The sequence below is a fragment of the Hippopotamus amphibius genome, chromosome 9 (assembly GCF_030028045.1).
Source record: "Hippopotamus amphibius kiboko isolate mHipAmp2 chromosome 9, mHipAmp2.hap2, whole genome shotgun sequence".
NCBI lineage: Eukaryota > Metazoa > Chordata > Mammalia > Artiodactyla > Hippopotamidae > Hippopotamus > Hippopotamus amphibius.
The window spans coordinates 48,802,717-48,819,268 of record NC_080194.1 but is presented as its reverse complement, the minus strand read 5'-3'; the positions used below and the strand labels follow the sequence as shown (position 1 = coordinate 48,819,268).

General features: G+C 35.3%; 1 protein-coding gene across 2 annotated transcripts in view; it reads left to right on the top strand.

The window, feature by feature from the left end:
• The window catches only part of DYNC2H1 (dynein cytoplasmic 2 heavy chain 1), a 332,321-nt gene that overhangs the window by 311,851 nt on the left and 3,918 nt on the right, over positions 1–16,552 (top strand). For both annotated transcript variants that reach the window (XM_057747706.1, XM_057747705.1), the window contains one exon: positions 5,123–5,239. In XM_057747706.1, the coding sequence (XP_057603689.1) occupies positions 5,123–5,239 (117 nt within the window). The remainder of the gene's footprint in view (positions 1–5,122; positions 5,240–16,552) is intronic.

Genomic DNA, 16,552 nt, shown 5'->3' with positions numbered 1-16,552 from the left:
AAATTTATAAATCGCAACAGACCAACTACTGGCAAGATTGTAGCATAATGTAAATTCTTATACATACGTATGCATATAGATTGACAAGTAGGCAAATGGTTTAGTTTGGGGAACAATTTCCCAATATTAAGTAAAATTGAGAATAAGCATATGCTTCAACCTAGAAATTTCCTCTCTGTACCTAGAGAAATTCATGTAGATACGTATAAGGAGACACGTACCATGATGTTTATTGCAGTGTTATCGTAGTAAACAATTGGAAATGACTTAAATGTTCATCAGCGGAAGAATGGATAAATAATATGTTAATAACAACAAAATATCATGCAGCTGTGAAAAACAAAAACAACCCAATCAAAAAATAGGCAGAAGACCTAAATAGACATTCCTCCAAAAAAGACATCCAGATGGCCAACAGGTGCATGAGCATATGCTCAACATTGCTAATTTTAGATAAATGCAAATCAAAACTATAATGAAGTATCACTTCACACCGGTCAGAATGGCCATCATCAAAAAGTCTACAAATAATTGATGCTGGAGATGATATGGAGAAAAGGGAACCCACCTACACTGTTGGTGGGAATGTAAATTGGTGCAGCCACTGTGGAGAACAGTATGGAGGTTCCTTAAAAAACTAAAAATAGAGTTACCATATGATCCAGCAATCCCATTCCTGGGCATATATCAAGTAAAGATGAAAACTCTAATTCGAAAAGATACATGCACCCCAGTGTTCATGGCAGCACTATTTACAGTAGCCAAGTCATGCAAGCAACCCAAATGTCTATCAACAGACGAATGGATTAAAGAAGATGTGGTACATACATGCAGTGGAATATTAATCGGCCATAAAAAAAGAAATAATGAAATAATGCCATTTGCAGCAATGTGAATGGACATAGATATTATATTAAGTGAAGTAAATCAGACAAAGACAAAAATTATGATGTCACTTATAGGTGGAATCCAAAAAAATGATGTAAAAGAACTTACGAAACAGAAACAGACTCACAGACACAGAAAGCAAACTTATGGTTACCAAAGGGGAAAGGGGGGAGGGAGAAATTAGGAGTTTGGAAAATTTTTAAAATCTTAAAAAAAAAGAACAAGATGGAAGTACCTAGACCAATGATAAGGAAAAAGAATAGATTGCACAGTGGTATGTAAAGTATGTATGCTTTAAATAGGGCTTGGAAACATGAAAGACAATACCATTTGTTGTTTATGGATACATATATATGTAACAGTCATGTCAAACTAAATTCAGGATAATGACTAAGCTGGGTGAGTGAAGTAAAGAAACAGGAAAGGCAGGGTATATCGAGAGAGCCTCCACTGTATCTGTTATTGTTTATTTGCTTAGAAATGGCTGTATATTAAAGTCTAGTAAAATTGGTTGGTAGGAACATGCAGGTTTAAAAATATTTTTATGATTTTTCTGTGTGTTTAAAATATTTTTTTAATTGTTAAAAGAAGGATTCTGGTAAATAAGGCCATATAATAACTTATCAAAATAAAACTCCGTGTTTAAAATGAAATTCACTGTTAAATTCAAGTTAAAATCAGAAGTGTCCAAGAAATTCAGCATTGTATATGAAATAAATTAATGGCTTTAATCCTGTTTTCAGTGAACAGAGTCACTGCTGTTACTGTTGCTAACCCCTTTTGAGTCTCATCTCAAAGAATTGAATCAGATCGATCTTATAAATAGCCTTTTCAAAACAGACTGGGGTCACGGTAGTGAAGTTATTTGGAATATATTTATGCAGTTGTGGTCTGCCTCATACACACTACCCCTTAATAAATGGTTTTGAAACTACCTCTTAATAAATGGTTTTGAAACTATAAACAAAATGTGTGTGAGGTTTTTTTGTTTTTTGTTTTTGTTTTAATTTTCATACTTTTGCAACTGCCTCTCTGTTTCAGACGTTTTAATCAGAGGTTCAAATGTGAGTAACATTCAAGTACAGATTTTTTTTTTTTTGGTTTAATGACTTTATTCTGTTTCTATTCTGTTGAATTGAAGGGTATGCATTTATAAGCAAAGCAAGAACAGTTAGAGGAAATGGTATTACAGCAAGACATGCACATTTAGTTGCCTTTCACTTAATTATTTGCATTTAACTCAAATAGTATATTTGTACAGATGTCAAGAGGCAGCCTCAATGATGTAGTTCTTTTAAAATAATGTAAACAGACATAACTCCTATGGTTACCAAAGGGGAAAGAGGGAGGAAGGGATAAATTAGGAGTTTGGGATTAACATATACACACACTACTATATACAAAGTAGATAACCAGCAAAGACCTACTGTATAGCACAGGGAACTATACTCAATATTTTGTAATAATATATAAGGGGAAAGAATCTGAAAAAATAGATATATATGTATGTATAACTGAATTACTTTGCTGTACACCTGAAACTAGCACAACATTGTAAATCAGCTATACTTCAATTAAAAAACCGATTAAAGTAAAAAAAAAAGAGATAGATGTTGTATAGTTAATACTTTCAAATGTCTCTCGTGGAAATAAAGAAAACACTGGAATTCAAAAAGAGTCTACTTAAAAAAAAAAATAATGTAAACAAATGAGCTCTGATCTCAATAATTATTTCTTTGCATCCAAGGGACATATGTCATGCACAGTAAGGTACTAATGACTAAAATAGACTTCTAACAAACTTTTAGTAGAAAAATATGAAGTTTGCCCCATAAGTGTATATGCTACTATAAATGGCATTTTAATATGGCTTATCCTTTAAGGGAGGTGAAAAAGAGAGTGGAAGTACAGCATTGATCCGATTAGCATGCTCCAACACATCACCTAGCTCTCTGATATATAAATGAAGTGATGGATAGACTCAGTTATCTAGGACAAATTTGGGAAATATTTTGCAAAATTAAATATTATAGGCAAAATTTTTTTGACTGAAATTATTTAAATAATTTCCAATCAAACCTTATTTTGCCTTATTTAAATGGATACACTATATAAAATAATTCTAAATGTCTGGAAGTTAGAATATGGATTAGATTAAATGAACAGTAAAAACTAATACTTATTGAGCACGTACTATATATCAGGAAGTTTTCCAAGTATTTTAAATATAATGTTAGAGGGGAATTCTTATTTCCCACTCCTGTTGTTTTTTTCTACGTAGAGGAATATTTACTAATGTTCAAACTCCTAGACACTCCCTGACCTTCTACCTGACTCCTCCTTTTCCAGGAAAGGTGTCACTTTATCTGATTATGAGTTTGAGTCCGGAACCCAGGGCTGAATACTGCGCCCTGCTGTGCTTTTCTTTTGGGTGTTTACATTCTGTCCTGCCCCTTTAAGGCAATCTTTGCACCTGGTGCAGCTGCGCCCTTAGCTTAGTACTGTCATAACTACAAGTAAACCGTCAAAATTCTTGTGTTTAGTATTGATAGTAGCAAGTCCATTTGCCTAGATACCTGTTATATCCTCCAATCTTTTTCAGTAATAAAGGTAGTATTTTGGGCCTATCTGCTTTTTCTTCTTCCACTGATGCGGAATTTGCAGTTGGAACAAGGGTACCATTTGATGATACCATTCCAATCCCTGGTATATTATCATTTTATTATATAAACAATAGGATATTGCTTTTTGAAGTTCTTATGTTTTCGTTTACTTTAAATTCCAAAGTAGGGGAATGATAGAGGGTGCAGAGAGAAAAGGACAGATTTAGATTTTATTGAAAGTGACTGGACTTGGTAGTTGATCACATGTGGGAAGTTCAAGAGAAGGAACCAAGAATGTCTCCCAGGTGTCTGATTAAGCAACTACATGGTCAGTGGTGCCAGTTACTGAAATAGGTTCCAGAGAATAGTATTTCTCACTCTTCCCACCTCCTGGTTAGAAGAAGAAGATTCTGAGTTTATATCTGTGAATGCATATTACCTAGTCAAGTCATGATGCTATCAGTGGGGACTCCTTTTACAAATTTCTGTAGAGGCCAATTGGGCTTAAAACTCAATGAAATCTAGAAGCGGCCTTAGAAGAATTATCTTGCAGAGATTTTCTAGGACTGAAATTATCAAGTACTCTTTAAATTTTAATTTACATTTCTTCAAGGCCATACTCCATCAACCCTTGAGGTGGCCTGTATAACATCATGTTAGAGGTATAGTAGAAAGAATATTGAACTTAGGGATTCAATAATTCTATTTTTATCCCAACTCTTTCACTGACAAACAAGTTGCTTGTCTTTTCACGGTATAGCGGCCTTACTGTAAATTTAGCTAATCAGAAGTATTTGTCAAGACATACTCTACTAGTACCTCCTTGTCCCTAAACCATTCTCTAACTATAATATAGCTGAAAATGATTTCAGCTCTTCCAGCTTAAAGTGCTCCCTTGACTCTAAAATTCTATAGTATATTAAAAGGTACTATACAAAATTTATAAGACTGTTTATATTTTCTATCAAGTTTAAGTTGTGAGAATATAAATGTGGGTCTGAATGCAAAATGTTGCCTTTAGATAAACTCAGGGTTGATTAACACTACAGAAACAAAAAGAATGAACACTTTTAAAGAAGAAATATAAAACTAATATTACAAAATAATTATATTTTTATTTTCATAATTTTATAAATTTGCACTAAGGTTAACTTGCAGTAAGAGATTAACTCTCTCCTTTTTTATTCTTGTTTCAGCTCTGCGTGACATATCAAGACTTTTTTGCATTAACCTTTCTGAATTTTGTTCTGTTCTTTAGAAAATGAAGTCAGAGTTCCACGCAGAGAGCACATGTTCTTTTTCTCTAATATGCTTTTCTTTCCCCCTCCTGGAAAAAGAGTAACTTTTTGGCTTTTGTCATTATATTTCTATTAATCTAATGCCAAGACACATGCAATTATATAACTGATGACATTTGTAAGTATTTTTTTCTAAAATATTTGCTAAAATTGAGGATTCCGCCTAAAGGAAGCTCACAGTGAACATTGGTTCAGGTCTTCACCTTCGTTATTCTCAAATAAATGAAGAGTCACAATGAAAATTGTTGCCTTTCTTCTGAAGATATAATATAGTAACTCCTGCCATTTCAGCCTTTAATACATCTTTCAGTGGTTTATATGTTTCTATGACAGATCAGTGGCTTATTACTGGAAGGATGCAGTTTTGATGGAAATCGACTTTCTGAAAATCAGCATGATTCTCCTAGTGTATCATCAGTTCTCCCTTGTTTTATGGGCTGGATTCCACAGGTAATATATTTTTAACGGGAACAAGTTTTGATTTAATCAATTCATTTTTAGATTTTATCTTTTCCATAAGATACACTTGGCCTATATATTTTTTGTTTATTTTCTAATCTCACCTGCATTTGCACAAATTTACAGTCAAAATATTGTGTCCTTTATAATTTTTAAGATGTATAGGACATTTTTAAACCTTCATTTTGTTATGGAAAGAATAATATTATAGTTTTTAATTTCTAAATAAGTTATAGCCTAATAAGAAAAAAGCCTTAAATGGTAATCTGAACTACCACATATTGTGTTCCTGTTATTTTCAGCAATATGCTAAATGCTTTATAGACTTTACCTTATATACTTTTCTGAAGTAGCCCTGCAAGGTAGATATCATTATTCCTATTTTCAAATGAGGAAATGTGTGTTCACATAAGTTAAATGACTTCCCCGTAGCTAGGAATGCAGAAATCAGTAGCATCAAGATGTTAGTACACATCTGGCTTTTATATCATACCATGTCACTAAAGCTGCTGATTGGCAGATGAAGAAAACTATCTTGACAAAGACTTATTCGGTTAACTTTTTCCCTTTTAAAGCCTTCAATTTTTGAAAGAACTTTCAACAATGGAACTTGAGGGATATTTGCCTTTAAAATAAGACAGTTGTAGATGAAGCACATAACTTTTACTAAATGTAAGTATGAATACATGTGAATAAACTTTAAAGTTTTGATTCGGTATCTAATCACCAACAAAACTATTTCATATACTGCTTACTACAAGAAAAATGAGTTTTCTAGGTGCGAAATAGTTCATTGAATTTTCCAATTATTATAATTCTTTTTGTAAAATGAAAAATCCCAAGCATCAGAATATTTATTTTAAAATAAAAACTAATAAAGCTATAGCAATAATTAGCAGTTATCGCTCAGAGAGCTGTAAGAGCATCCTCTGATTGGAAGGAGCGTACATTTCGGTGAAACTCGCCGTGTCCCCCCTACATGAGCTTCATTTTCTCTAGTAGCAGAGTGACAGAGAAGGGAGAAGTTGAAATCATCTTTATATTACTTCTCTTTGGCTATTGATTCATGTAAGAAATTTGTACATCAAAAAGTTGGTAAATTATGGATTACACACATGAGGTGTCTGAACCAGATTGAAAGTTACATGCAAAAGTTAAGGTTAAAATTTGCTAAGGGTTATAACCATAACATACAAAGTTGTATATGACAACAGAGATGAATTCAAATGAATTCAAATTATGTGAAGTGTTAATTCTCTGGCAAACAAAATTAAAAGCCATATAATGACCTTGATGGGGGGAAAAAGTAGGACATGTATAAACTGATTCACGAAAGGAGAAACCCCAGCAATAAAAATAGAACATGGAGAATAACTGAGTAGGCATAAATGCAGAAGAGAATGACCTAGAGCAGTACCCACATAACTGACCACAAAACTGAATGCAAACCAGGAATGCAATGTTGTTATGAACAAAGCCAGTCTGTTAACTGGGTTGTATGAAAAGCAACACAACATTATAAGACTTGGAATTTATCCTTCCACAGTATTTTACTTTGAGTATCATTTCTCTCCAATTTTATTTACCACACTTATAAAATATCAGGATTGAAATAGAAAGCTGAAAATAATTTAGCTTTCTATTCCAATGGAAGATATTTTACATGAAAAATATCTCATGAAAAGAGAGGTAAAATGAATTGGAATATTTAGCCAATGAAAGAGATGGCTGAAAGATAATATGAATTTATTATTTTTATAAAAGAAATTTCCCCCCAAGGCTTTTGTGCTTTTTCCTGACATATAATGAAAGGATTTAAGATGCTTCCCCAGCTCTTTTTTCCCCTCCTTCCTTTACAGTGAGCCTCTTCTTCCCATGTAATCTTACTGCTTTGACTGCCTCTCCTAGATCAGCTAAGAAGGAGAGAATATGAGGCATGTTGCTAAATGTTTCAGAATGCAAAATTTTGGAGTCCATCAGTCTAAATTCCATTCCCAGCTCCCAAACTTATGAGCTGGGTGATTTGGGGCAAATTACCTAACCTCATTGAGCCAGTTTCCTCATTTGAAAGTGGAGATAACGATGTTTCTATAATACTATGTTGAGGAGTAAATAAGGTCCTGTTTCTGTGAAGTACTCAGCAGGCGTCATGCATGGTAAGTCTAATTTATCCTGATGCCAACATTTTTTAATGTTTTTATAATAATGTGATAGTAATTATCTTATTTCATATGCTTTATAGAGTACTAAGTGCTTTCAATCATCATTAAATACTTAAATTCCTATATACCATATTCTAAATAGTGGGGTAACAGAAATAAACAAATCTCTTCCATCAGAGAGTCTTCTGTTGAGTAGAGGAGCAAACAGTTAAAGAAACTATTACAGTTCAGAATTACAGAAGTACCAGTATGGAGGTTTACATGAAGTGCTTTGGCAAATGAAGGAGACCTCAGCTGTATCATGTGTAAGCAGATGAGGGAAAGTCAGATGACCTCACAGGGAGAGGAAGCAGCTTCTCCGAACTGTAGTCAGAGCAGAAATAAGAAAATTTCAAGGGCAGATTCAAAAATGGTAGGGGCAAGGCATTCGCTATAGAAGGGAAAGTGTATTTAAATGCATGGAGATACGTAAAGAATTTAGGTTATTCTGGGAACTGCAAATATAGGACATCTGGAATGTACTGGATGGTTCAGATGGAAGAGTGGTAGTGGATGTGCTCAGAAAGGAAGGCTAAGACCAAATACATAAATATCTATTTGCCTACCAAAAAAAAAAAAAAGACCAAGTACGACATGTCACGGAGCCATGCAAGGAGTTCAGACTATCTTATGAACAATAGAAAGCCATTGAGAGTTTAGAACAGGTGTGTGGTAAGATCAGATTTGTAGTTTTAGAAAAGCAGTCTAGCACTGACAGAGTTGAAGATTGGCATGCAGTGAAATACAATCACACTTACCTTTCATTGCAGTCTTCAGAGTTTGGTAGAGTAGTTTTTCTCTCTGTTTTGCTGAGAAAGAAACTGCAAATCTGGTAAATTAAGTGATTTGTTGTGGGTCCCCCAATAGTAGCACTAGTGTTTGAACAACAGCAGTGAGCATTTATTTGTATTATGTGCCAAGCACTGTACAGTGTGTTTTGAATACAAGATATTTAGGCCTTCCAAAAATATTTGAAGTAGGAATTATCATCTCCATTATAAACTGAGAAAATGGAAGTTTAAAAGATTGTATAACTTGACCAAGGTAAAGATAACATAGTTAAATAGGTAAGCAACTAAGTTTCAAATCCAGATTCTCTCTCTTAAATCTTAGGCATAATACTAAGCCAATGTAACAGTATAAATCAAACTTTGGAAAACTACAGCCCACAGGCCAAATCCAGTGTGCTGCCTGCTTTTGTGCAACCCACAGTCACGTGAGCATGAATGACTTTTACATTTTTAAATAGGTGAAAAACTCAGAAGGATAGTATTGGGTTGGCCAAAAAGTTCGTTTGGGTTTTTCTGTAAAAAACTCAAACAGAGTTTTTGGCCAACCCAATATTTTATGACATGTAAAAATTATCTGAAATTCAAATTTCGGTGTCCATAAAGAAAGTTTTTTTTGGAAAACAGCTATGCCCATTATGTATATGCTTTCAGACTACTACAGCAGAATTGAGGATAGAGCTACACCCAAGACCATATAACCCATAAATCTTAAAATATTTACTATCTGGCCTCTTACAGAAAAGTTTGCTGTCTCTGTATAAACTATCAAACTCTCCAACTTCTGCTTGAGTTAAGCACTGTTTTCTTCAAGAAATCATTTTTTTAGGGCAGCTATAGCTGTTTTTAATGTTTTAGTTACTATGAAAGCAATGTTGTTAGCACTGTATTATGAAAAAACAGAGGGAATTATTTCTCTACTAAAATACCTTTTAAAGAGTAGCTAGACAGTCTTGACAGAACAAAGTCTTTCAAAAACATTCATTATTGGCAAGTTGTTTTCTTTCCTGTTGTGAGATAGTTGTTTTTTCCAGGGTTGCATTGCTAATAATAATTGCCACTTTTATGTACATGAAACCTCTAATTCCTAACATCTTTTAAAGAAAGTAACTGTTCCTTGACTTGGTTTGTAAACATTCAGAAAGCATATGTTAGAGTAAGTTAGTTGGGCTTTATGCATAAAGCCCTAACATTGCCCTCGCATGTTTTATTATAATGAAATTTGAGTTGATATCAGCCAAATAACATAATTAACCTGGATAATTTGGGAGTTTTCTGTTTTCTGGTGTTGTTTTATTTTCTTTGGTTTGTTGGCTTAAGTGATACCAAAAATCACCATTTGCCTTTGAAAATGTCTTCTTTCGCTTATTAGCATATTGCTTTCTCTTTATAGTGTATGTACACTTTAAGTCACTTTCTCTGGGGCAGGGGCATGAGCGTGAGTAATCATAACATATAGATTTTTAATTATTTAATTGCAATAATGTCAGACTCATTTGTTCACATGTAATGTAATATGAATTATTTGAAGTCTTCCTAATATATTTTTTTTGCATTAATTGAGCACTTAGTGTATTTCTTAATAGTTATTAATAAAATTTTTGTTTCATCTATATATTTCAGCCCAGCAGGGTCTTGTGCTTTGTTAAGATAAACATATTAAAGAGGAAATTGTGACATAAGAATTTGATTCAGTTAAACAATATTTATGAAAGTTCTGACTGCATAAGGTATTGTGCTAAGTGTGAGAATGCCAAAATACTTAGCTCTGTTATTTTGATCATTTATTTATTGGTGACATAAGAGCAGGTTCATTTAACTTTTTTACAGGAGGTTGTAACATTTACTGTTTACGCGACTTAGAGAAATGACAAGAAAAAATTTTCAGAAGCAACGTGTGGTACTTTGCTTTTAAAACACTGTAGATTTTGCTGGAAAGATTCATACCCTCACTTTAAAACAAACAAAAAGCCTATATCCAAAAGCAGGTTTGGAAGGATTTGGAAATATATACAAAAACTAGTAAATTGATAGTTAATATGCAAAGAATCAACTTTGCATTACTCTTAAATTCCTGGTTTAAAGAGAAAATTGCTTGGCATTAAAATGAAGAGATATAGAGAAAATCTCCTGAACAGAAAGGAATAGCATTATGAAACATTTCAGTGTGATGTTTTATTTTCATTTTTGGCCATAGAAGTTATGGGAAGCAAAGCAAATACATGGTTGCAGAAGAAGATAATTTAAGACCTTTCCTGGAATTGTAAATAAACATTCATAGATTCAGATCATTTCAGTTCAACAAATATGTAGTGTTTGTGTGCTCTTTGCTGAAGAATGTAAAAGCAATACCAAAAGAAAGCCAGCATTAGGTTATTAACTTTAGGAATGGCTAAGGAGTTATGAAAAGTACAGGAAATTGTGAGTCCTAAAGCTTTGCCTTTTAAGCAGAATTGGAGAAGAGGGAAGAGATTAGGCAGTAACTAATAATGGTTGAAAATTCTCTTTACTCCAAATTCTTTATTTTTTCTGAGGCCCACCTCAGGATTCATTCTCTCCATTAATCCTTGTTAGGTTAACATATCCCAGAGTAGTAGTTTATTTTGATTTTCTTTAAAATACTCATTTTGCCCAAAATTATATTCTAAATATTTGATATGTATGTTGTTTCTTAAACTAAATTTTAAGCTTCAAAGAAGATTATTATTTTCTCTATGTGGATATATATTGAAATGCTTTGCTTTTATAATTCTAAGTACAATATCAGCACATAAATGCTGTTAAATGAATGGATGAGGAACTGACAGAATCATCAATACAAACATAGAGAAAAATTAGGATGATTCAAGGCAGATGGTCTTTTTTATCTATTTGGGTAATGTTCTTCATAAAGAATGAATTTTCCCATATGTAAATCAGGTTACAATTTAGGAATTTTAGAAATGAGTACGTTTTCAAAGGGACGTAACTGATTGATATCAAGGACTTAGAAAAGTTAGAACATTTTCGTGTATGTGGGGGGGTAGAGAAGAAGATTAGAAAAGATAATCAAAATTCCAAATAATGCCCACTTAGACTTAAGATAGAATGCTTTAAATTTTTTCATGAAGGAAAAAATATTTTTCTTTCTCTCTATCCAGCACCATCTGTGACATGCAGTAGATGGTAAAAAGCTGGGGCTTTTTTTTCTAATTGATTTGAGAATGAGTAGGAATGAAAGGAAAGTTATGCATATGTAGTCCTAAGAATTAGAGATATGTGGATAAATAATACTTTGTATTTGAACTCCTTAATATATCGTTGGATTCACCCAATATCCTGTTGGGGGACAGGTGTTGTTTATGTTCCTTTTGTGACAGAGAAATGGAGTAATCTACTCTCTAGGGTCAGGAGCTCCTAGACAAGCTAATATTCAAATGCCAAAACTTTTTTTCAGTTGTACTATCTATGACAACTTTGCCACTTGCTTAACTAGGTTAGCATGATAATTTCTAAATGGGTTTCTGTGTCACTTGTAAAATTCTAGAATGAGTCTAACTTTTCTCTTGTTTCATTCTAACTCTAAAAACTAATACGTTAGTTGAATAAAATTATAGTATATACATTCAATAAAAACATGAATCCTAAATTTTAATTGAAATTACTATTACGAACTTCTGATGTTTTTCTTTAAAAAATACATATTTCCCAGCTTCAGTCACTGAAAAATCCTAGAAGGAGAATGATAGATCATTCCTAGCACCCAGATTATGATCTCTAGTACCATTTCTCATTAAAGAAACCAAGGATCCTCAGAGTAATGACTAATTTTTTTTATTTCTGGGACAGCAAATATACAAGATGAACTTACACCATCTTGACATACTAGGAGGTAAGAACATTATTGAATGACTAGGGACATATCAAAACAAAAACAAAAACCCTCAGGAGCCAACTTAATGAGTTCCCACTGCACAAAGATTGACAATTTGAACACCAATAAGGTAATAATTGCATTGCACTGAAGCAATTGAACATGTTTAAATCCACCAGTTCATAATGATCTTGAATCTTTCTCAGATTCATCTGCCTTGAATCTTTCTATTAGGGGGTGGTCATTGATCACCTTTACACTATACTTAGGGAGCAAATGCATTATTTTAAAAGCCTGTAAATATAGGGTGCCGAGACCAGCTCGGCGACTCGAGGTGAGTGACGGGTGCCGCAAGCTTGAAGAAGACACAGACACAGACTGAAGAGAAAAGTGGGACCGGGGGGCTCAAGACCTCTCGGATCAAGAGCCCCGCTGACTCATCCCAGGCTGCTTTTATTGAGTTCGTGGGCTAACATTCTCAGGTTACACTCATAAACAGTCAAAGGCCTCACATGATTGAGGCAATTATCTTTGTTTACTTCCTGGGTCTGAGTTGAGCAGGTGTGGATTGGAGCTGGGGGTGGAGAGCAAAACAGCCCTGGGGGCAGGAGACCTCTCTCAGATATTAGGGGTCTGTGCCCCACCCGTGTTGGCCCCTCTGCGACTGTGCCTGTCTTAGGTTGTTCCTCCCTTGAGGAATCTTACCCGTCTCTGGCTAACCAGTCATCCTCCAGGGCCAAACACGGTGATATAAGGAAGGTTCTATGCACCACCCCTGTTGGCCCCTCTGCGGCTGTGCCTGTCTTAGGTTGTTCCTCCTCTGAGGAATCGTACCCGTCTTTGGCTAACCAGCCGTCCTTCAGGACCAAACAGGGTGATATTAGTCTCCACGCCCCGCACCCTCAGCTCCTCCACTGCTCAAGAATCCCATCACTCGGCCCACATCAAAAAGGTTCCTGAATGTCTTCCCACATCTCCCCCTTTTTGTTTTCGTAGGAGAAGATAAGCCTGTAGGAGAAGATAAGCCTATTCGAGTTATTTCTTTTTCCGTCAGTCCTTGGAGCATTCCTCCTGTGCACCTGAGAACTTAAACATAGGATAATTAAAAGACAACAAAAAGTATCAAAATGCTTAGGAGACTGCTATTCATGCCTTTTATCCAATCCAATGGATGCAATGCTTTTAATCCATCAGCTATACTTTGTAAAGTAGCAAATTTGGTGTAGAGACTGCAAAAATCATATTGCATGCCAGTAATTTTAGTTTGTAATTGTTGTATGTCCAATGTGAGACCATCCGCTCCATATCCCAGCAGATGTGTCACTGGCATCATGGCCATTCCAGATTTGTAATGTTCTTAAACTTAAGGGAAGTTTCCATATTTCTGTTTGAGCTCTGCCATTCTCTAATTGAGGCCAAGGAAGTATTAATCCAATCCTAAGCCATAAAATGGGATAGGGCGAGTGCATGGCAATATTGGTATATGCCATCACAACCTTTTATAGGGATTGCAGGAGGAGTTTTTTTGGTGTAAACCATTAGAGACTGCATACCCCTTAGGGGACCAGTTTCATACTGTTCCATAGGAACCATTAGGTAGTATCACACCCTCCGTCCCACAGCAAACATCCCAAAGAATCTGATCTTGTCTGTCAGCCCATATCCGTTTTATTTCACACAAAGGTCTATCAGGGATGGCATAATTAGTAAACTTAGTCTCCAAAGCTCAAACCTGAAAACAAATGTACAAAGTTCATCTCTAGAGATTCTACATCCCATTCAAAATGGCGTTTCTTTGGAACGCTCATGATATGGCTTAATTCTCCGAGATGGAATCCACACAGGTTCCAGGCCTTGTCCTGGTGACACACAAGCAAACCCTCTTCCCCATGTGATTAACCTTCCTGATGACCAGATATTAGTCAATGGGTCCTGCCACCATATCAGCGGCTGTGAATCATTAAAATGAGTCACATTCCTAGATGAGGCTCGAAAATGCCTCTCAGCTGCTGTATCCGTAGCCTGTGCAGATACATTCAAAAAATTAATAGTAAATAAGGCTTTATTTAAAATTGTTTGTTGCCCTTGGGTGATTCCCCCTTTTTGTTTTTGGAGCATGTTTTTAAGTAGTTGGTTTGCTCTTTCAACTATTGCTTGTCCCTGGGGGTTGTAAGGAAGTCCTGTAGAATGTGATATAGACCACATATCAAGGTAGAATCCATTGAGTTCTCTTAAGAAACTGCAAAATGGGATTTTTCGGATAGTGATTATCAATTTTTCCAATATAATCAGCAAAGGCAATTTGCCAACTTACACAATTTTGGAAACAAGCCTGAATTTCTTTAGTAGTTAAATTAATAATTATATGTGAAGGGTCAGTTCCAATTAAATGCTTACTTCGAGTTCTTCCCTTCAGAACCAGCTGAGTTAATAATTCTAAATAAGGTGACAAGGATTTTACCATAGTATTTGCTAAAAACAACCATTCCACAATTCCTTCATTTTGCATTAATATCCCCGTAGGTGAATGAGGAGAAGGTAATATAATTAATTGCAATGGCTGATTAACAGTTACTCTCTGTAATTGAGAAGAATGAATTTTATTTTCTACAAGTTTTAGTTCCTCTAAAGCAGCTGATGTTAAAGTTCTTGGACTATTTAATTTTGAATCTCCTTTTAACAAAGCAAATAGGTTAGACAATGCATAGGTGGGGATCCCTATGCATGGGCGAAGCCAATTAATATCTCCTAGGAGTTTTTGCAAATCATTAAGAGTTTGGATTTGATCTGACCTCAGTTCCACCTTTTGTGGTCTAATAGTTGTTCTATCAACTGTTGTGCCCAAATATTGATACGGGCTATGCATCTGTACCTTTTCTGGAGCTATTTTAAGTCCTGCTCTATCAAGGCAAAGCTGCATGCTAATATACGCAGAAGTAAGTAAATCTTGATTAGGAGCAGCACACAAGATATCATCCATGTAATGGATAAGATAACAATTAGGAAATTCTAATCGTACTGGTTCAAGGGCTTTAGCAACAAAATTCTGGCAAATAGTAGGGCTATTCAACATGCCTTGAGGTGACACCTTCCATTGAAACCTTTTTCGAGGTTCTTTATTATTTAGTGCAGGCACAGAAAAAGCAAATTTTTCTTTATCTTTGGGATGTAATGGAATGGTGAAAAAGCAGTCTTTCAGATCAACAACCATCAAAGGCCAATTAGCAGGGATCATATTAGGTGATGGGAGGCCTGGTTGTAAGGCCCCCATTGGTTGTATAACTGCATTGACTGCCCTGAGATCTGTTAATAAACGCCATTTACCAGTTTTTTTCTTTATTGGAAATACTGGAGAGTTCCATGGGCTAAAAGATTCTTCAATATGCCCTTTTTCTAACTGTTCAGTCACTAATTCTGTTAGAGCTTCTAACTTTTCTATGGTTAAAGGCCACTGCTCAACCCATACAGGTGTATCGGTTTTCCAGGTCAATGGGATTGGTGCTGGGGGAAGCAGTAAGCTTTTACGAACAGTGGCCACTAGTGAAAAGACTGATATCCAAGACCTTCTCTATTTGCATTACCTTCAGCTGGAAGGGGAAATAGTTTCCCTTGATGATATTTACCAAAACCTAACCCTGGCTGATATCCTTGATTTATCAGCATTTCTTGACTTTGCATACTATAAGTATCTATCGTTGGAATGTGGATTTCAGCCTTCCATTGTTGCAATAAATCCCTTCCCCATAAATTAATGGGAAGGTCTGCTATATAGGGTTGTAAGTGGGCTGGCTGCCCATCTGGGCCAATACAAGGCAATATTTTAGCACTTTGCTGCAAGCCATGAGCTCTACCTAAACCTACCACTGTAATGTCTGCGGGACAAGTAGGCCAGCGAGAAGGCCAATGATTACTGCTTATAATTGAAACACCAGCACCTGTGTCTATTAATCCTCTAAAAGCTTTTCCATTTATAGTTACTGAGCACGTCGGGCGTGTTTCTAAAATTTTTTCAGAGAGGAAAACTCCAGCCTCTCCTGTGCTTCCAAAGCCTTTCGTTCTCCTTACTTTTGTACTATTGCCAATCTTATAATATGGCAGAATAAGCAACTGTGCTATTCTATCACCTGGATGGGCTTTCCATGGAACCGAAGTTGATATCATCACTTTAATTTCTCCAGTATAGTCATTATCAATTACTCCAGTATGAATTCTAACTCCTTTTGATGTTAAACCAGATCTTCCTAGTATTAAGCCAACGGTTTCTTTTGGCAAAGGTCCAGTAATTCCTGTTCTGACCAATGTTGGAGTTTCTGCAGGCAGTATAATAATAGATTCTGCACAAGGAAGGTCTAAGGCTGCGCTGCCTGCTGTGGCTGGTGATAATTCCATGACACTGCGGAGTATTGGGCCATTTCTGCCTGTTTCTAGATCTGATAGGCTCCCTTTGGTTGCGGGGCTAGGA